General features: G+C 62.2%; 1 protein-coding gene across 5 annotated transcripts in view; it reads left to right on the forward strand.

The window, feature by feature from the left end:
* Positions 1–17,820, forward strand: part of NFIC (nuclear factor I C) — a 61,812-nt gene extending 43,992 nt beyond the window's left edge. For 2 of the 5 annotated variants that reach the window (XM_037018120.2, XM_037018117.2), the window contains exons 7-10: positions 4,103–4,228; positions 5,422–5,606; positions 6,180–6,321; positions 11,684–17,820. In XM_037018120.2, the coding sequence (XP_036874015.2) occupies positions 4,103–4,228; positions 5,422–5,606; positions 6,180–6,321; positions 11,684–11,832 (602 nt within the window). In that variant the 3' untranslated portion in view covers positions 11,833–17,820. Of the gene's footprint in view, positions 1–4,102; positions 4,229–5,421; positions 5,607–6,179; positions 6,322–8,071; positions 8,158–11,683 lie in introns of all 5 variants that reach the window. The other 3 variants (XM_037018119.2, XM_037018122.2, XM_037018124.2) reach the window with 3 other exon arrangements.
* The last annotated feature ends 2,066 nt before the right edge of the window (positions 17,821–19,886 follow it).

The following is a 19,886-nucleotide window of genomic DNA, read 5'->3' on the forward strand; positions in this document are numbered from 1 at the left end:
TAAGCACCCAGTAAACCTTAGGATTTCTTTTCTTCCCTCCTTGTCTTCATTCTTCCCACCTTCCACCCCCCATCGCTGTAGGATTCGCTTTCTTATAAAGATCTGTCTCTACAAAGTGCTGTGCCTACAGGATTCTTGAAGAGCAGTGTAAGGTTACAATTAAGTGGCCAGGTTCAGGCATTGGAGGGACCTGGGTTTGAAATCCAGCTGTGTCATTGACTCGCTATGTGGGCTGTGTAAATGTGGGCAGGTGACTTAACCTCTCTGGTCCTCAGTTTCCTCATCTCCACAATGGGAGTTTCAAGTTTGATTGTGAGAAACAGAAAACCCAAAAGGACAGCACATTTATCTTACAAGTAAATGTCCAGCCATCCACAGCCCTGGGCAGGTATGTAAGGGAATTAGTCTCCTGTCTTAACGCTCTGCCTCCATGAGGTGGTTTTCATTCTCACCTCATGGTCCAGGAAAACTGCTGCAGCTCCAGCCATCATGTCTGTATTCCAGCTAGAAAGAAAAAAGAAGGATCTAGTCTGGGCATATCCTCTCCCATTAAGGTGCACCTGTTGTGCTTTCCTCTATATCCCTGAGTCGGTCATGTGGCCTTGCTATGCTTCAAGGAACACTGAGAAACATAGTCATATTTTGGGCAATTATATGCCCATCTCAAATTCAAGGTTTGTCACTAAGGAGGAGAGTAGAGCAGATATTGGGAGACGGTTAACGTCTGCCCTGCCATTTACTGATGGGGGAACGCAGAAGCACCTCATTCACTGTGATCGGAGAGGCTGCCTGCATATAAAGTGCACGCTGTTTACAGCTGAAAGAGCCTCTGCTGGAGCCACAGCAGCCGTGAAGGGGAAAATTACAGCCTTACGTGTATTGAGAAGAAAAAGGTTGGAAGTGAAGAACCTAGCATTTAATTCAAGGTGCTCAAAAAATAAAAAATCTTGAAAGGGCGGAGTCACTGCCCCTGGGTCTAAGCATCCTGCCTGAGGGGGAAGTGGCCGCCGCAGCCAAGGGCGCGGGCGGGCGGGGAGGAGCCCAGAGCAGCTGCAGGGTTGCAGGGACTCACAGCTGGAGGGCAGCGTCGCCGGGGCCTGTCCCCTCTGCTTCCATTGGTGGTTTCAGGGGATGGCAGACCCTGTCCCTCCCCTGGGAGCCTCAGCAGAAGCCCCCTCTGTAGGCCCGTCCCTGCCCTCTAGGGGTGCACAGCCCGGGAGAGAGAGGGATTCTGATCCCTCCCGCCCCTCCCTCTTTCCCCCTCCCACCTCCCCGGCTTCCTCCAGCTTCCTGTCTAGACAGCCCCCAATTAGCTGCTCATTAAGGAGTTTAAGCTGATTAGAGCACTCTCCCTCTGTGGCTCAGTTGAACCGTGCCCCCACACTCCCCACCTGGGAGGGGCAGAGGGCTGCAGAGATCACGTCAGCCCCACCCAGGCAGGATCCCTGCAGCCACATCTCTGAGGGCCCACAGGCTTCCTCCAGGCCTTTGTACCCTCCTGGCCACCTCCTCCAGGAGCCTTCCCTGATCACCTGCCCAAGCAGAGCTGAAAGAGGGCAGGCTGTGCTCCGCCCCCAGAGTGCTTTTCCCTGCTGCTGCTGCGGCCTTCCCTTACGACGCAGGACCCCAACAGGCAGTTACTATGTGAGGGGAGGGAGGCACCACCCACCTCTCTGTCCCCATCTTTTCATAAACCTGGGGGCAGGAGGGGGCAGCACGGCCTATGGAGTTGCAGAAATGGGCTTGAATCCCCCATTTTGGCTCTGTGGCCTTGGGCATGTGACTTCCCCCATCAGGCCTGTCTCCACCCCTGTGAGCTGTAGGGACTTCTGTGACCCCACTATTTGTGGGAATGACCTGGGAGCAGGCACAGATGTGCCCTGCCCAAGTCCTTGCAGAGGGTCTTAGCCAGGGCACATGGGGCACACGGGGACACCTGCGGTCTCACACTGGGGAATCTCCTGGCATCAGCTGGGTGGGGCCAGGGAGGCCGCTCAGCCCCCAGTGCCAGGATGGCCCCCCAGAGAGTGACACGCCTGCGTGTGTGGCCCGTGAGTGCTGGCTGTTCTATCAAAGCCACGCACTCCATCCAGACACCTTTCCACCCCACCCTGTGTTAGAGGGCCCCTGAGACCCTGCGGGTGGCCAGAGGAGGGCCCTCCCAGCGGAGATGGCGTTTATCAGGAGGGACTTGTTTGTGGGAGGGACTCAGGTTGGGGACACGCAGGCCTGCTCGTGAGCTACGGACTCTGCTCAGATGGGTGCCAGCCAGGATGCGTGATCAGCGGGCAGGACACCCCTTGGGGGCCCGCAGGCGTGTGCTCATCAGAGGTGTATGTCTCTGATTGGGACAGACGGGGGGTGTGGCTGGGGATGCAGAGGTGCGTGTGTGGAGAAGGCGGGCTGCTCCGACAGGGTGTGCGGACCTTGTCCTGACCGGATGGCAGCTGCTCGCATGGGGCCATCGCAGGCATGTCTGTTGGACAAGCAGGGGCACGGGGTGCGGGGATGCACCTTGGGACCCTCTGGGGGCACTTAGCGTTCTTCCTTGAAGGGCCCAGGCCGGGCTGTCCCCGCCCCCTGCCTGGGGCTCCCGCAGGCCTGGGTCTGGGAGCTCCGGGAGGGCCTGGAGATGGGCGGGTGGGCAGGGGGTGCTGGGCTATTTCCACCCAGGACAGGCTGTTCTAGGAAGTCCTCCTGAGCGAGCACCTGGCAGCCCAGCCCCATTCCATGCGGCAGCCCCCAGCCAGCTGGGAGCCTTCGCCCTCCTGCACAGATCACATGTCGCCTGCAGGGCCGGCCGCACCCCCCCGCAGGCCACCGGCTCGGGTTCCCCAGGGAGCCCGACCCTCTGCTCCCAAGGCCCAGCTGCGGCCCAGCTCAGCCCCCGGGCTCCCGGCCCTGCTGACCCACGTCCTGGGGTGGCTCGCTTCCAGCCTGGCTGAGGGCAGAGAGGGCAGCAGGGTTCGTAAGAGGAACAGCAGCGGATGGCGCAGTGGCTGTCCGGGAGGCTGGCTCCCTGGTGTGGTTCCCCGCAGCCGTGGGGGCCCCCTCCATGAACATGCCCCGGGTGGGGGGAGGGATGCAGCAGCGTTGCTGGGAGAAGAAAACACATGGGGGGCACCGTGGGGGCCCTGCACAGGTGCCTGCCCCCCAGAACGCGGCCACAGGCCTCTCAGCAGGCAGGATTCTAACCAGGCAGTCCTGCCCCTGGGGGACCCTGGGCCACAGCTGGACATTTGTGGTTGTAACAGCTGGGAGCTCCTGACATCATCTGGAGGTACCAGAGGTGGGGGCCTGAGCTCCACCCAGTGCCCAGGACAGCCCCCCCAGGGACCGAGCCGCCTGAATGTCCCCGTGGGGAGGCAGACCTGGAGAGGGGAGCTGGTGCCCACACGGGGCCCAGCCCCCCACCGAGGTTGAGTGGCCATTTCACCCTAGGATACATTTTTTTAATAGTTTCTAAACATGCCCATGTTTCTAAACAGGCCACACTTCCCTGAGATTGCAGGTTCCTGGATGGGTCTGGCTGGGACTGTGCCATTTTTCAGGCACGTTGCCATCCTTAGCACTGGCATCTGGGTGGGTGGGCTGCACGGCAGGGGCCGCTCGGGGAACCTGGCACCGGGACGCCTTCCTGAGCCACCGTCCATTCTGTGCCAGGGTCTTGGCGAAGCCCGTACGTGCCCCCCACCTGCCAAGGCACGGCAGCAAGTCCTTCCCAGGCCGGTGGGTCTCAGGCCCTGGTCCAGGCTGTGCACGCTTTCAGTGGCCCTGCAGGGAAGACTGTGTCCGTGGCGCACACGCAAAGGGCCCCGCGGGCTCGTCCCTGTCCTCCTGCTGCCCCCACCCTCAGGGCTCTGGTGACCCCGGGGCACGGGAGGGTGGGAGCCGGGCTGTGGCACTGAGGGAACCCAGTGACAGCCGTCCTCAGACCATGGCCCTGTGGCTCCATTTGCTCCTCTCTGCAAGGGGCCCCCGGCCCACCGCCCACAGGTGGCTGGAAGAAGGAGGGGCAGGGGCTGCAGCGGGGAGGTCCCAGGGCCCTGGGAGCAAAGCCGCCCGCCCGCAGGCCCCTGACCCTCTGGCCTCTCCCACACAGGCATCTCGTCCCCAGTGAAGAAGACAGAGATGGACAAGTCGCCTTTCAATAGCCCATCTCCCCAGGACTCCCCCCGCCTCTCCAGCTTCACGCAGCACCACCGGCCTGTCATCGCCGTGCACAGCGGTGAGTGCCGGAGGCCCCCGGGCAGCAGGGCGGCTGGGCCCTCCGATCAGGCCCCTCACAGCTAGGATGGTCCCACCAGCCATCTGACCGCAGGGCCTGCTGCTGCTGCCTCCTGCCAGGCAAGAAAGCCTAGAGGTGCCATAGTGGGGGGCGCCTGGGCCTGCCTCAGTCTCAGGGCTTCAGCTTCCCCTTCCGTACGGCTTCCCCTTCCCTGCACCTGCTCCCCTACGTCCCACTAAAGAGACCTGAGACGGGTGGTCACGGGGAGGTAGGCAAGCCCAACGCGCGGCTAGACACACCCAGGCTGTGCGGTGATGGGTGCACTCCTGTTACCCCATTACTGTAGCATGGTCAGTGCCACTGAGGGCAGACACACACACAGGAAGGGGCAACAGTCAAAAGAGCCAGTTTGGGCCAGGAGTCGGCGAACCAGGCCCTCGGCGGCCTGTTCTGTAAATGAAGTTGTATCCGCACGTGGCCACTCATCCGTTTGTGTACCGGCTGTGGCAGCTTTCAGCTCCTTCGGGGGAGCTGAGCTGTCAGAACTGAGGCCCTGTGGCCTGGAAGGCCCAAAATTCTGTCTGGAGGCTGGGCAGAGGAGGCGGAGTTAGTGCTGACGGACCCCGGCTGCTGCTCAGGGTGCCAGGGGCATTCCAATCCCAAAGCAAACTCACCCAAAGTCCCTGAATTGTTCAGGTCAAGAGAGCAAGTGCCGCGTGGAGCATACAGGGCGGAGCCCGCCGTGCACTGTGCATGGACGGGCCCTGAACCCACAGGGCTCAGTGAGACGCCAGACACACTGGCCACACGGCGCGTGTCCCCGTTTCTGGGACTCGTCCCCATCAGGCACATCCGCAGACAGAGCGTGGGGCCAGACAGCCTGGGCTTGAATCCTGGCTCCACCACCTGCTTGCAGTGTGCCTGGGACAGAGAATATAACCTCTGCAAGCTGTCCCGCCATCCTCTGTTTAGGAGAATATGAGGGATGATACGGGCGCCCCCTGGGATCACAGTGGAAGTCATCGAGGTCAGGCCTCTAAACGATGACGATGCCTGGTCCATGGTCGGGCTCCTGGGTCAGGCCGGGCTGTTACACAGCACCCCACGATGCAGGTGCGGCTCACCCCCACAGTCGCACAGAGATGGTACACTGGCCGCTGCCCCTGCTGACCGCACCCTCCCTCTCCCCTCAGGGATCGCCCGGAGCCCTCACCCATCCTCGACCCTGCACTTCCCCACGACTTCCATCCTGCCCCAGACGGCCTCCACCTACTTCCCGCACACGGCTATCCGCTACCCACCTCACCTCAACCCCCAGGACCCGCTCAAAGATCTCGTCTCACTGGCCTGTGACCCAGCCAGCCAGCAGCCTGGACCGGTGAGTGTGGGGGCACAGGCCTACCTCCATCCTACAGGGCCGCCAGCAGCGACCTCCCTGGGGCCCTGGTGCGTCACTTGGCCTCAGCTCTAAGTGATTTTGCAAACAGAGGCCCCAAAGTCCCCATCTGAGGCTCCGGAGCCGGGCTAGGTCAGGATCAAGGCTTTCTCAGGCGTTGGAACGGACAGCCCGTGTCTGACACAGCGCCCCGTGGTCAGGTCCTGCAGCTGCAGCTCTGGCTGGCTCTCCCCACACTTCCACAAAAAGCTTTTGGTGCTTGGGGATTTTCAGATGCGGAGCTGCGGGTGAGGTGGGGGACGGCTGTGTCCTCGGTGTGCCCGGCAGTGCGCAGAGCACCTGGAGGTCGGCTGTGGCCGGGACGCAGCGGCACGTGGTCCCGGCAGGCCGCAGCCCACGGCTCAGGCCAGCGGGCAGGTGCGGTGCCTCCCAACCTGGTCCCACCCATGTCACGCCCGGCCCGCTGCCCCTCAGGCCCTCCCCTGGCAGGGCGGCAGGTGGCAGCCCGAGGCGCGGGGGCGCCCCCCTAACCACCTGTCTCTCTGTTCCCCCCAGTTAAATGGAAGTGGTCAGCTCAAAATGTCCAGTCACTGCCTTTCTGCTCAGATGCTTGCACCCCCGCCCCCCGGGCTGCCGCGGCTGGCGCTCCCCCCTGCCACCAAATCCGAGGGAGGAAGCACATCGCCAACCTCGCCCTGTAAGCACTCGGGAGGCGGTGCCCGCAGCCGCGCGGTGTCCCTGGGGCCCCTCCCCTCCCCGGCTGCCGGGGCAAGGGGCGAGGCCTGGGTCTGCCCCCACTGGCCGAGTGGCCTGAGCCCCCGGGTGCCCACTCTGGGCCACCAAGTCCCTCTGTGCAAGTAAACACAGATCTCAGACTGGGGCCTGAAAGCCAGACCCGGCCCCATCGTGTCTTTGTGGGAAATGAGAATCTGTTTTTGTTCTAAGGTTAGAACTTTTTGCATAAAATTCCAGAATTCTGGATTCTTGGGAAATAATAGCTAGAGTGGGCCCTGTTCCTGCCAGTGACCTGAGCTGGGCCACACCTTTAGGCAAGACAGGTTCCACTGCTCCCAGAAGGCCCTGGGTCGGCCACCTCTCCTTCTGAACGGTTCACCCTCTAGCCATGGCTCAGATCGCAGCTCCCTGGCCCCTGGTGCCCCCTGTCCAGTGCTGCTGCAGGCTGGGAAGCAGCTCCGCGCGCCCCAGTCCTGGGGCCTGCCCCGTGGAGTGTGGCTCCGTATGTACTCAGCCTGCCCTTGGAGACCAGTGCAGGCTTGAGGGGGCCAACCCCTCTCCTCTGGGCTGCCTGCCCTCTACACGCAGGGCAGCCTGCACTCCTAAGGCCAAGCTGGCCCAGTCGGTGGCCCTGAGAGCCCCCTGACCTCGCCCTGCCATCTCAGTCTGCCCCTTGTGCCCTTCATAAGCGTCTCTCTCCCTCACTCCCCCTAACACAAGCCAGAGGGGACAGTTCCCTCTGGGCCCCTCAGCACCCCTTTGCTGCGTGCAGTGCCCCTGCCCCAGCACTCTACCACCCAAGACCTATGGTGGCTTTGCGTGCAGATGGGCTTTCTCTAAGTGCCAGAGGCAGTGTGGGGGTGCTGGGTTCAAATCCTGCCTCTGTGGCTCCCTGCCTGTGTGACCTCGGGCAAGTGTTCTCACCTCTCTGAGCCTCCATTTTCTCAGTCGCTGTACCCACGCTGTAGGACATTGGGAGCAAACTGGTAGAATAAATGGGGGGATGTTTAGGGCAGCCTACAGGGCAGGCAGTGAGGAGGAGGTGACACTAGCTGCCCAGCCCTCCACCTACTTTCCCGTCAGTGAAGCAGGCAGTAATTGCATTTTCTGCATTGAGGCCCCAGGAGGGATTTGGGGCTGCGCCCAGTGCCTGGCCCACGGTGGACACTTACTTAGGCAGGACCCCATGGGGCTCTTAACTGCAAGTCCCACCTGCTTCCCCTGGGCAGCCCTAGGCTTCACCACTACCCCCACCCCAGCCGAGACCACCGGGGACCTGTGTGAAGTGCTGTGTCCCCTGCAGCGCTGGGCCTCTAATTAGTCACTCATCCACAAAACGTGGTCAGTGACGTTAAACTACAAATGTGTATGCGCACGTGTGTATACGTGTAGCTGTGAATGACGTATGCAGCACCCGGCCTTCCCCTCGCTCTCCAGGGGGACGATGAGTAACTAAGATGCACTCGGTAATTGGCAGCGCGCAGGTGAGGGCCGCGGGGGCAGGACGGAGCAGGCGGCGGCCTCTGCCCACTGAAGCTTTCACTCCGTGCCTTCCCTCTCCGCAGAAGCCGCCGGTCGGGTCGTGTGGCTGAGACCCATGGCTTTGGGTGCCGGGGGCAAGGCACACTGTGTGGCCCTGGGCCGCGGCCCCCCTCTCCGGGCGCTGGCGCGCCGCCGCCATTGCTAACGGGCTCTCGGTCTCTCTTCCGCAGCCTACTCTGCGCCCGGCGCGCCCCCTGCAAACCGTTCCTTTGTGGGATTAGGACCAAGGGATCCGGCGGGCGTTTATCAGGCACAGGTAGGGGCCGAGGGGCCAGCTGCTGGGGGGGCAGAGGGGCCGGCCTGGGCGCCCTGGGCACAGTGGCTGTTGAGCGTGGCAGGGGCTGCCTCCTGCGCCCGCACAGGGCCTCGAGCCCACGCCCGGGGATGTGGTAGCAACTGCACACCCTGCCCGATGCGGCTCTGCAGGAGACACGCGTGGCTGAGCTGTTGAGGGCTGGGCCCTTTGTGTAGGTGGGGAGACTGAGGCCCCCAGATGTGAGGCTGTCTCCCCAGGACCACACAGCACAGGGGCCCAGCTCTCAGCCGCCAGCCCTTGTCCCTTCCGTGCCTCAGCCAGAGGGCCCGTGCGGGAAGAGGGCCGAGGCCAGGAGATCCCCTGGTAGAGCACATGTGCCCCACCCTGGGTTCCAGCCTGCAAGGTGCAGATGGGGTGCACCGCACGCCCCGTGTTGGGGGATGGGGGCAGGCTGAGATGAGGAGGCTCAGAGAGGAGGAGCCAGGTGCCCAAGGGTGCACAGCAGCCAGGGCAGCGTCCCGACGGGTCCAGAGCTGAGACGTGTGGCTCCCAGCTTCCCTCAGCCCCATTCCCACGTGTCCCCCACACCCACCCTCGGTCGGGTCTGCGTCTGTGCCACCTGCAGGCCAGGAGTGTGTTGGTAGGCAGTGTCCATAGGTGGGGGCTAGACTGTGGAGCCCCCGTCCCCTGGGGGGTGCTGGGGGGGTGTCTCAGCATGAGGGGAGCACCAGTGGCTGCAGGCCCTCCAGGCCTGGCTGCACAGAGAAACCAGCTCAGGCCTTCTCAGCATCTCCAAAGCACCAGAACTGTGGAGCATGGGGATTTGTGGGGTCCCGAGGTCCGTGTTTGGACCCTCCAGCCAGGAGGGTTCCCTGTGGCAGAGTCCACAGGCAGGGGGTGGGGAACAGGGGGAGAGGGGGCCACATCTCCCACCCTGAGGGAGACCAGAATCAGCCACGCTGACTGGGAACCTCCCACCATGGTTTGGCACCTGGGGACGCGCTGAAGCAGGCCTGGTTGCTGCTGGCTGCCCAGGGGTCCGAAGTGTGGGGAGAGGACCCCGCTGTCCCCTCCCTCCCTGCCCAGGCCTCCTCAGCAGGGCTGCTAGGGTTTGGGTCAGGAGACAAGTGGTCACTCCCTGCTGTGCTTCACCCACTCTGAACCTCTGTCTCTTCTTCTGGCTTTGGGCACCTTGCAAGGAATGTTTGAAAGGCCCAGAGCGTTAGGGGACTGATTTCATCTAGAAGGGGCTCTGAAAGACCAAGACTGCCACACCCTCCTGCACGCCCAGCTGTTAAGCACCTGCCTCCCCGAGCTCTGGCCCGGATCCAGACAGAGGGGCCACTGGCCAGCGTCACCCAGCCAGCCTCCCTGCTTTGGGTTTGGGGCCCCCATGCCCCCCTTCTCTAAGGCTGTGCAGACGACCTCCCCAAGTTCTCCGGGAGCCAGGCATTTCCTGTCACACACCCATCCCACCCCCTCCCCTGGGAGGCTGGAGATGTGCTCATTATCTCAGAAACCAAAGCCAGTAAGAATGACAGGGAGGGGCCCTGCCCACCTGACCCCTCCCCAGCCCTCTCATCCCCCGTGACCAGCCCCTGCGTGGGGGGAGGACCGCCCCAGCAAGGCCTGAGGGGGGAAACTGAGGCAGACAAGGCCGAGGCCTGTGCTTCTAGCTGCTCATCACCGCTCCCTGGCCTCTGGGCCTCGCTGGGGACCCGGAGCAGGTGGGACCCGGAGGGGGTGGGACAGGGCCAGCACGTGGGGACTCGGGGAGGGGCATGCAGGGGCAGAGCAGGATGGGGTGTCTGGACCGGCTCGGGTGACAGAGAAGCAGCCGGAATGTGGCGGGCCTGGAGCTCTGGGGGCTCTGGCCTGGGGTGTGGAGGGCACGGCCAGGCCTGGGAGCTGGGAAGGGCTTTCTGGGGGTGCGAGGGGACCGGGTGGTGGGAAGCTCCCGAGGAGGCCTGGGCTGTGAGCGCGTGGCCCCGCCAGTACTGTGGGACCGCGGGTCCTGGGGGGGGTCCCCAGGTGCGGGCAGGCGCCGCCTCCCTGCAGAGCCACAGGGGGGAGGGGGTGGGGAAGCCGTGGGTGCTGCTGGCCTGGAGCCCCTGCGTGGAGGCTCAGAGCTGGGACCCTCCCTCCAGCCAGGCAGCCCTCCTCTGTCGTCCTTATTCCCGGCGGGTTCGCTGCCTCCGCCCCCTCCACCTCCTGCCCTTCCCAGTCCATGCCCCTCGGGGATGCCCCCAGTCATGTCCCCGCAACTGATCACCTCACCTTCATTCCCCCAGCCCCGTCTCTCACCACCCCAGGCCTGAGCCACTGCCACCCTGGCCCATGTGGGGCTCTGAGGCCACCCGCCCCACCCTGAACGATGCCCCCAGCCCATTGCCACGCCTTCTGCAGGGAGCACGTCCAGTCCCCTCGGCAGAGGAGCCCGCCAAGGGCCGCAGGGGTGAAGCTACGCACTCAAAGACACACTGGTGGCTCCAGCCAGGGCCTCACCCCCGGCACCCGCTGCCTCGGTCTTCCCCTCAGCTGACGGGGGAGCTGTTGAGTGTACCCCCCTTTGCTGGGGCCTGGGAGGGCAGGAGCAGGGAGGAGGGGCTGCACAGGCCGGCCCCCACAGGGAAGGTCATGCCCGGAGTGTCTGGTTGCCAACGGAAACCAGACATGAGGTAATGGCCAAGATGAACTTGAACTTGGCTGGAGGTGGGGGGTTGGGAGCCGAGGCGCCAGTTCTGCAGGATGGCCTGGCATTGGCCACAGGGCCCTGGCTGGAAGGGGGCATGCCCTGTTTACAGCAGGGCAGTGCGGGTCTACCTCCGCAGGGACGCTGGGCGCATTTCCAGAGGGAGGGCCTCTCGGCAGCTGCCCCGTGGAGACCTCCCCCCAGCCCCCACCTGGGCCTCCCTGTGAGGTGGGAGGGGGCTCGGGCTGAGGGGTCGGGCCGGCAGGTACCCCCCAGGCCTGAGTTCCAATTCTGCCTCGCCTCTCCCATGCTGGGGGCGCCTGGGCAACTTCCTTGGCTTCTCTGAGCCCATCTTCTTCATTTCAAAGCAGAGTGGGTGGGTACAGTGGTATTCTGGTGGCATCGTCAAATGGTAGGGGAACTGCTTCCCTGGTCCCAGGGCCCACATAGGGTGGTACCCCGCAAGCCGCTGGCTTCCCCCCATGAGCTGAGTACCTGCAGGGTCCCACTTCACCTCCTCCCCGTTTACACTCTGCGCTATGAGGGTCAGTGGCTGCATTGCCAGATTCCGCAAATCAAACTGTCAGACGCTCAGTTAGCTTTGGAGTCTAGATAAACAAAGGGCTAAAAAATATTTAATGTGAGTACATCCCAAAAGTCACATGGGACATACTTGTACTAGAAAGTCCCTCTGTCGTTTATCCAGAATTCACGGTCCCCGGGCAGCCTGTTTTATCCCAGGGCTGGGGCAGGGCACGTGGGTGGGCGTGGGCATTGGTGGAGACTGACCCCGATTCTCTCTCTCTCCCTCCGTGTTCCCGTCGGGCCACCCAGTCCTGGTACCTGGGATAAGCAAGACCTCTTCCCAGGCCCTGCGCCTTCGTCCCGGGAACCCCGGGGGGCCGCACAGCCTGCCCCTGGCCCACGATTTCGGTGGAGAGTTAGAAAAAGCAAGGACACCTGCCAACTCCCAGCCTGGCTGAAAAGACAGAAACAGAAACATACACACAGGAGGAAAAAAGGAAAAAAAAGGCAAACAAAAAAACAAAACGACAAAAAAAAGACAAACGGGAAAAAAAACCCATAAAAATAAACCCACCCAACCAAGAAAACAGAAGGTAGAGACAGCAGCATGGCCGCACTTCAGACTCTGGGGACGCCACATCCGGACGGAGGGCCAGGCCTGCCCCCCGGCGCCTTCCCAAGTCACTCATCTCTGCTGCTCCGGAAGGGCAGGCACCGCGCCCACCGCCGCCCGGGACCAGGTGAGCGCTGCCTGGCGGCAGGGCCCCCTCCGGGACGTCGGCCGGCCCCCACGGTGGGCTTCGCCTGGTGGGGAGGTAGGTGCCGCAAGGACCGGGCGGCCAGCACCCCAGCAGTGGCTGGGGTGGGCAGGGGTGTGACGAGGGTGGAAGAGAGTTTTGGGGAGACCCCGGGCGTCGCCAGGGACGAGGCGCGACACGTACCTTCTCGAGAGTGTCCTGCGTGGTGGGACCTGCTCCCGCCCCAAAACCTGTGTGTCCAGCCGCCTGCCTGGGACTTGGTCTCAGCCCCGTGCCTGCCCTGTTTGGGAGGAAAAGTCTATGCAATTGGCCCCCAGCCCCACCCCGTGGCAGAGGAGGCCACCCCCACTGAACCCCCGCTGCCGGCTCCACAGCCCCGGGGAGGGGGCCACGTTGCACACACTGTAAGAAATGCACTTTCCGAGGAAGGGGCTGTGGGGGGTAGCGGGGAGACCCAGAGCTCCCCAGAGGGGGGCACCCATCTGGATCTCCATCTACTCGAGCCCTAGGAGGGGGGATCCCCCACTTAGCCCCCGGAGGTGGGAGGTGAGCGAGTGGTTCAAGTGCCTGATCCCCACCGCCTGCCCCCCTTGGTCCAGCTGGGATGTGGAGTGGCCACGGGCATCCTCCACCCCCTCCCCAAGACCCAGCCACCTCCAATTACTGACCCCTCATTGCTATGCCCCCCACAAAGCTAGAGAGATGGGACCCCACCCCTGTGGCCCAAGGGGCAGAGCTGGGCAGCCCCCAAGTGCCCTGCCATGCTGGGACCTGGGGTGGGGTCTGGAAAGGCCGGCGGGCCCCCCAAACCTCCTCTGCCAGTGCCTTACATCCTGGAGCGACACCCCCTCCCTGGTGCCTCCCAGCCCAAAGGGAGCCATGGTTTGCACTTTGATCTCCCCCTGAAGTGGGGCACAGCCAGGGAGGCGCATCGCGGCTGGGTGCCCGGAAGGAGAGAAGGCTGGGCCGAGTGTAGTCCCCCCACGTGCCTGGGTGGGGGTTCTGGCAGGGGGGTCCCTGTGGCCCTGTCAGGGATGTCCCATCTGCTAAGCATTTTCCGTTGAGCCGCTCCAAAAACACTAAGCTGGAGACACCGGGTGCCCCCCAGCCCGGCTCCCAGCACCCCCGCTCCCCCCACAAGGGTGGCCATCTGGGGTGGGGGTCCTGCGGTGGGGGCCCCGTGCAGGCGTTCGGGTCACTGGGCCCAAACCCAGGGACCCTACCCCCCAGCCCACCCATCTGAGCCCCAGCCGGCCTCCATGCCTGGCGCTGGGGAGCATCTTCCTCACCACGACCCCACCCCGGCTCAGGCCCGAGCCATGACCCGGGAGAGGGCCACCTCACCGCTCCCAGCCTGGCCAGCCTCCCCCGCCCCCCAGAAACCGGACTTTGCTTCCAAACCAACCCGAGAGGCTTGGCGAACCCACTTGATCATGAAGAGAAGGCCCTCCCTGCCAGCCCCACTCCCGTTGTCCGGGGGCATCCGAGAACCCGTGGTCGGTCTGTCCCCAGGGTCCTTCCACTGGGTGGCCCTTGGGGACCAAGGCGTGGCCGCTTTCTGGGAAGGCAGGGGTGCTGGTGGTGGTGCGGCTAGCTGGGTCACCTGGAAGCTTCTCAGCTGGGAACCTGAGGGTGTGGGCAGGCGGGGGAGGGGAGGGGCATGGCCGCCCCAGCTCCCTAACTTTGCATGGTGCTTAGTCGAGGATTCTGTGACCTGGCTCCTGACGTCAGCTCGTGGAGGCTGACACTGCATGGCGAATCACACCTGGCTCTGTCTCCCTGCCCCGTGCCCCCTCCCAGCTCTCCAACACTACCCCCTCCTCTTTAAAAGAAAAAAAAAAAGATACAAAAAAAACCTTTAAAAAAAATTCCATGTTTCCTAATTTGCACGACATTTTCTACCACATGATGTGCCTTGCCTTCCGAAAATAAGTATTACCTTTAAACAATATCAGCGCACACAGATAGCTGCATGCACTGCTCGTGTAGTTAAAAAAAAAAAAAAGACAAAACAGTGACATGAAATAAAACATAGAAATTGAAAAGGGATGTATTTCTATTTGTAAAAAAAAAAAATTTAAAATAAAAATGGAAAATGACACACTAAAAAAAGCAATCCACAGATCCACAGAACAGTTGCCCCCCACCTGCCGCACCCAGCTCTGTCTCCATGGCCCCTGCAGCGTTGGGGGTGCCCCCTGGTGCTCTGCCACCCCCCCAGCCCCAGCCCTGGGCTCCAGAGGCAGCAGACAGACCTCGGGGATGCACCCTGGCCCCCGCCCCCAGCAAGGGCTTCCGTCCCTGGGCCGCAGGCCAGCCTCCCAGGCCCCATGCATGACTCACATGCGTGTGTCATGGGGCTCCCCACATTGGGTAGCCACCCTGCGACAGCCAGACTACCCCATCCCACATCTCATGCAGGCTGGCATCCCACCCCCCCCCCCCCCCGGTTCAGGGTCACTCGGGATGGCTCCCCACTCCCCTAGTGCACCCCACTCCTTCTTGCCAAAGGACCCCGTTTTCCCCATCCCCAGAGATAGGCAGCTCCCTCTTGCCCACCCCTTGCCCTGAACACCCAGTTCTGTGTCTTCCAGCTGTGACTATGGAGGGTATCTGGTAGGAAATGAACAGAAAACTCAAACTCGATATATATGCAATATCTGTCTGTCTGTCCTGTAGGCCCAGCTCAGCCACTGGGGGCCTGGCCGGGTGGGGGTGCCGCATCGCAGGCCTCTTGGGAGGTGGCTGGCCATGCTGTTGTCCTTTCCTCTATTTTCCTGTATTTTCCTTTTTCTTTTTTTTTTAATTCCCGTTTCCCTGCTTTTTACTCAACCAAAGCTGAGGTGGTAGCAGACAGCGGGGTGTTGGGGCAGGGACTGCAGAAGGACTGGGTGCACCCACCTCAGGCCACCCCCTTCCGCCACCGCCAGCTCCCACCTGACCCCCAGGCCTCTCCTGGGAGGATCAGCCTATTCCTTCCCCCAGTGCCCCCTGGGACCTCGGAGCTGTCTCCAGAGCCGGGTGGGGCCTCCAGACTGGCCCCAGCTTTTACCCACCACCATCCGCTCATTTCCTTTCTTCCGAAGACACCTCAGCGAGTCCCAAGGGCAGAGGGGGGCCCAGACCGCCAAGCGTGGCCCATAGCAGCTGCCCTTTGGCCCGAAAGCCCATGGCTGTGCCTCTCAGTCAGCACCTGGCTGATCCATTTTATGTTCCACCCCAGGAAGTGGGGAGCAGCCAGTGGCAGAGGGCTTTGCCGGGACCATCCTGTCCCCCCATGGCCCACACACCACGGCTTTGGGCTGTGTGACCTCTGCTCTCGGCAGCCACCGCCCTGGGCTGGTTGCTTGTTTGAATTTTTGGGAAAGCTGCAGGGTCCCCATAGAGCAAAACCCCCAGCAGGCAGATGAAGGCAGATGTACGAGGAACCAGACCCCCTTACCCCGTCTGCAGCTGGGGTTCGTGCCCAGGGAGGTGAAGGGAGGGGACGGGGCGTTGGGTTGTGTGGGGTTTTGTTACACATGTGAAACTGACATCTCAAACCCCAGCCCGCTGTGCCCCGCCCCCTTGTCACCCATCCCCATCTGTGCTAGGCCTCCGGCCGGACCCTGCGCCCAGCGCCTGCTGTGGGAAAGAACAGGGACGCCTCCCAAATATATGCAAATCGCTCCCATGCTCCTCTTGGGTGAGGGCACTAGACACCCACCAGGGTGGAGAGGGAGGCTTAAAGGGACTGGAAGATCCGGCCTTGTCTGACCAGGTTGTTGGGGAGCCACGGTGCCCCCTACCCTGGTCTGAACCCAGGGTCTGGCTGAGTTCTGAGCCCAGAGCCCCAGCCTGAGCTAGACAATCAGACCTGAAAGGAACTCCCAGGGAGACTCGGAGGGGTGGGGCACTGCAGGTCCCCAAGCAACAGACAATTCCAGCCTCCACCCCACACATCCCCTGCTGTGCTCTGGAACCTTCTCTCTGTCCCCAGAGACAGCAGCGCTCCCGGGGCAGGCAGACGTGGCTGGACAGCAGCCAATTAGACAGGCCCCAGGGCTGGGAGTGACCGCCCGGCCCCCCAGCGAGGGCAGCACACCTCCCCACCCTGGCTCACCAACGGTACTTTGACCTCCGGTGTAGGGCTATACGTACATACATACATACATACATACATACATACATATATATATGTATATGTGTATATATATATATAATTTTGGAATTTCTTATAACACACATTATACCGTGGCTACATTTTATCTTGGCCTGGATTCTGTCTCCATGACCCTTATTCTTACTCTCTTTGGAGGATGTTGGGAGCGGGACCCGTCTTCGGAGCCAGCTTCCCCCCGCATCGTCCCACTGGTCCCCGTTTTTGCCCCTTGGGACACTTCCTGAGAGTCCTGTGTCAGAACAGACGCAGCCTCTCCAGGCAGTTCAGGGCCGCAGGGGCTGAGCTGACCCTGGCAACCCCCCCAGCCCCACCCCGGGAGGCATGGAGCCAGTCTCAGAGCAGCGCCAGCAAGACTGATTGCCCACGATACCAAATCCGACTCCTCAGCAGTGCCTCACACGTCTGCTGGCGTGGCTTTGGGGTTCTCCCTGCTCCCCGGCCTCCCTCAGGAAAGAGGAGGTGGGATCCCCCAGGAATCAGGACTCCGGGAGAGGAAGGCAGTCATTGCCCCCCAAGCACCCTTGCGGTCGCTCCAGAGAGGGGACAGGAGCTGCCTCAGCCCCCCTCCAGTTGGGAACCCCCAAAGTCCACCCCCTACAGTGCATCGACATCCCATCCTCCCATCTCGGGGCCCAGGCAGGCCCCCAAAACCAAAGTCCCTTCAAGCCCGGGGGTCCTGCCCCCAGCTTCCTGCCTTTCACCACCCCCAGGCCCCGTGCGGAGGAAGGACAGGTGGAGCGTCTGAGGGGCAGGCGTGCAGCGGGCGGGGGCAGCGGGCAGGAGGGACAGAGACCCGTTCGCCCCGGACCCCCTTCTTTCCTCCCTTTCTTAAATTCTTTGGTGGTGTTGCTGTTCATTTTCTTTTCCGAGATATTTTTTTGAGGTTTTTTTCCCCCCATTTTGTATTTTACTGATATTACCAGGATAGTTTACTGTTTCTTGCTTTCTGCTTGCCGCACACACCAGGTAACACACACACCACACACACACACACACCATGCTCATGAACCCCATGGGCGGGTCACACACACCACACACACACACACACCATGCTCGTGAACCCCATGGGCGGGTCACACACACACACACACACACACCACACACACACACACACACCATGCTCGTGAACCCCATGGGCGGGTCACACACACACACACACCATGCTTGTGAACCCCATGGGTGGGTCACACACAGACACACACACACCATGCTCGTGAACCCCATGGGCGGGTCACACACACACACACACCACACACACACACACACACCATGCTCGTGAACCCCATGGGCGGGTCACACACACACACACACCACACACACACACACACACCATGCTCGTGAACCCCATGGGTGGGTCACACACACACACACACCATGCTCGTGAACCCCATGGGCTGGGTCTGTGCCCACCCGCTCCTCCCCACTCCCTGGGGCGGGAAGGGACAGGGACTGGGGCCGTGTGGGCACATGTGTGGGCACACGCAGGCCCAGCCTTCTGCCTGGCCCGCCCGCCCCGCGCCCCCACATCATACTCCAATCATAACCTTGTATATTATGCAGTCATTTCAGTTTTTGCCGACGCGCCTACCTAAGTACCATTTACAGGACGTGACTCTGGCTGTTACTATTTTGTTTGTTTCCCTATGCAAAAAAAAAAAAAATGAAAAAGGGGGTGTTCCATAAGAGATACAATAAAAGGCAAAAAAAAAAAGAGGAAAAATGAAAAATGTATAAATATTAAACAAGTGATGCTTTGACTCTTTCTGGCTGTCCCGGGTTGTCCTTGGTGTACTCGGTGCGCGCACCCTTTCCATTCTGGGCCGTGAGGGGAAGAGGCCGTAGGGCAGGCGGCCACAGGCATCAGGAACCTCAGCACCTCGGAGGCATGGGGGTTTGCTGAGGCCTTTACCACAGACGTCCCCCCAGGGGCACTCCGCCTGCATTCGGAGGCCGCCTGGGGTTGTCATGTCTGGGGAAGCTGCTGCGTGGAGTGAGTAGGTGGGGCAGGGCGCTGGGAAGACCCCCTAGACGACGACCCAGCCCCGATGTCAGCAGTGCCGAGGGGGGAGCCAGTGGCTCGGGGTGAGCTCTGGGTCCGGGCCCTTGCCCGCAGTGCCCCTGGTGGCTCTGGACACCTCCCCTCCTTCGGGGGGGCCATTGCACACCCTGGGCCTTTATTCCTGCCTTGCAGATGCTCATCGCTGCCTACATCCTCCCCACATGGACCGCGGCATCCCCTTCCTTTAGGAAGCCTTCCCGTCTTTCCCCAGCCGGGCTCCCTCCCAGCAGTCTCTGTACTTCCCAGGGTTCCCCATCAACAAATGCCACCAGCGCCGATGGCGCACCTGCTCCGTGCAGGCGCAGGGAATTCCACATCCCTGTGGCACCCCAGGGACGAGGCCTGGCCCGGTCGGTGTTCCTTAAATGCACAGAACGCCTTCCCTCTCTTTTTGCACAAGGCAAACTCCCATTCACCCAACCAAGATTTTCCGAGCATTGCTAAGAACTGGGTACTGGGGACACAGTAAAGAAGAGAATGCTCCAAATGAACTGGCTTCATGGCACTCGCATGTCCGAGTTGTGCACCAGATGGTAAACTATAAAAATACAGTGTACTTGAGACACGGCAAGTGCCAGAGAGACAAAGCAAAGTAGGGGATAGGAGAGTGGGCCTCCCTGGAGGAGGTAACATTTAAACAGGCTTTAATAGGAGGAGGAATAAGCCCCCTGAAGATCTGGGCAGAGGGCATAGCCGTGCAAAGGTCCTGGGGCAGCACTGGGCCAGTATGTGGGAGGAACAGTGACAAGGCCCCATAGGTCTGGAGCAGAGCTCCTGGAGGGGAGAGGGGAAGGAGGGAATGGATGGGCAGGTCACGCAGAGCCTGGGCAGGACTGGGGCTTTGCCCTGGAGGGAGGCGAGAGCCCTGGAGGGCTGTGGGCAGAGCCCCTGCTCACCCAGGCCCTGAGCTGCCAGTCTCTCCCACCCTGGCCTGGGCCACTTGGGGCTGGCAGTGCCCATGTCTGGCCCACCCCACCCCATGGCCACCAGGGCCTCTCCAAGGCTGGGGGTCAGGGAGGAGGGGCGCTGAGAAGCAGGGGGGGCATCATGGGCAAGGGGCAGTTACTTCTCTTTTGGGGGGACTGGAATCCGAGTCCTTGCCCCCCATCCTGCCCCTTACTCAGACCCCAGGGGTCCCCAGACAGGGCAAGTGCAGCTCTCTGCTGCGTCCTACACAGGCGGAGGCCATGTTCCCTCTGCAGGCCTGGCCGCACAGGGCTGGTCGCTCCTGCCCTTGGCGGCGGGGCTCTGGCGCCCCCTTGTGGGAGGGACGGGGACGGGGACCCGAAGCCGCGACTGGCAGGCGGAGGGTCGGTCCTCAGGCAGCCCCCAACCCCTCCGCCCGATCCTGAAGGTCCAGTGCCTCCCCGCGGCCGGAAAGGGGACGCCATCCGGGGCTTCTTTTGCAGGATGGGGGTTCAGCCTTTTGTGGGGGGGGGCTCAGCGGGGCCTGGGGACTCATTGGGGTCAGGGAGTCAACCAGTGTGGGGGACTCAGCCCGGGGGGGGGTCTCGATCTGGCCTTACATCTCAA

The sequence above is a fragment of the Manis javanica genome, chromosome 13 (assembly GCF_040802235.1).
Source record: "Manis javanica isolate MJ-LG chromosome 13, MJ_LKY, whole genome shotgun sequence".
Taxonomy (NCBI): Eukaryota; Metazoa; Chordata; class Mammalia; order Pholidota; family Manidae; genus Manis; species Manis javanica.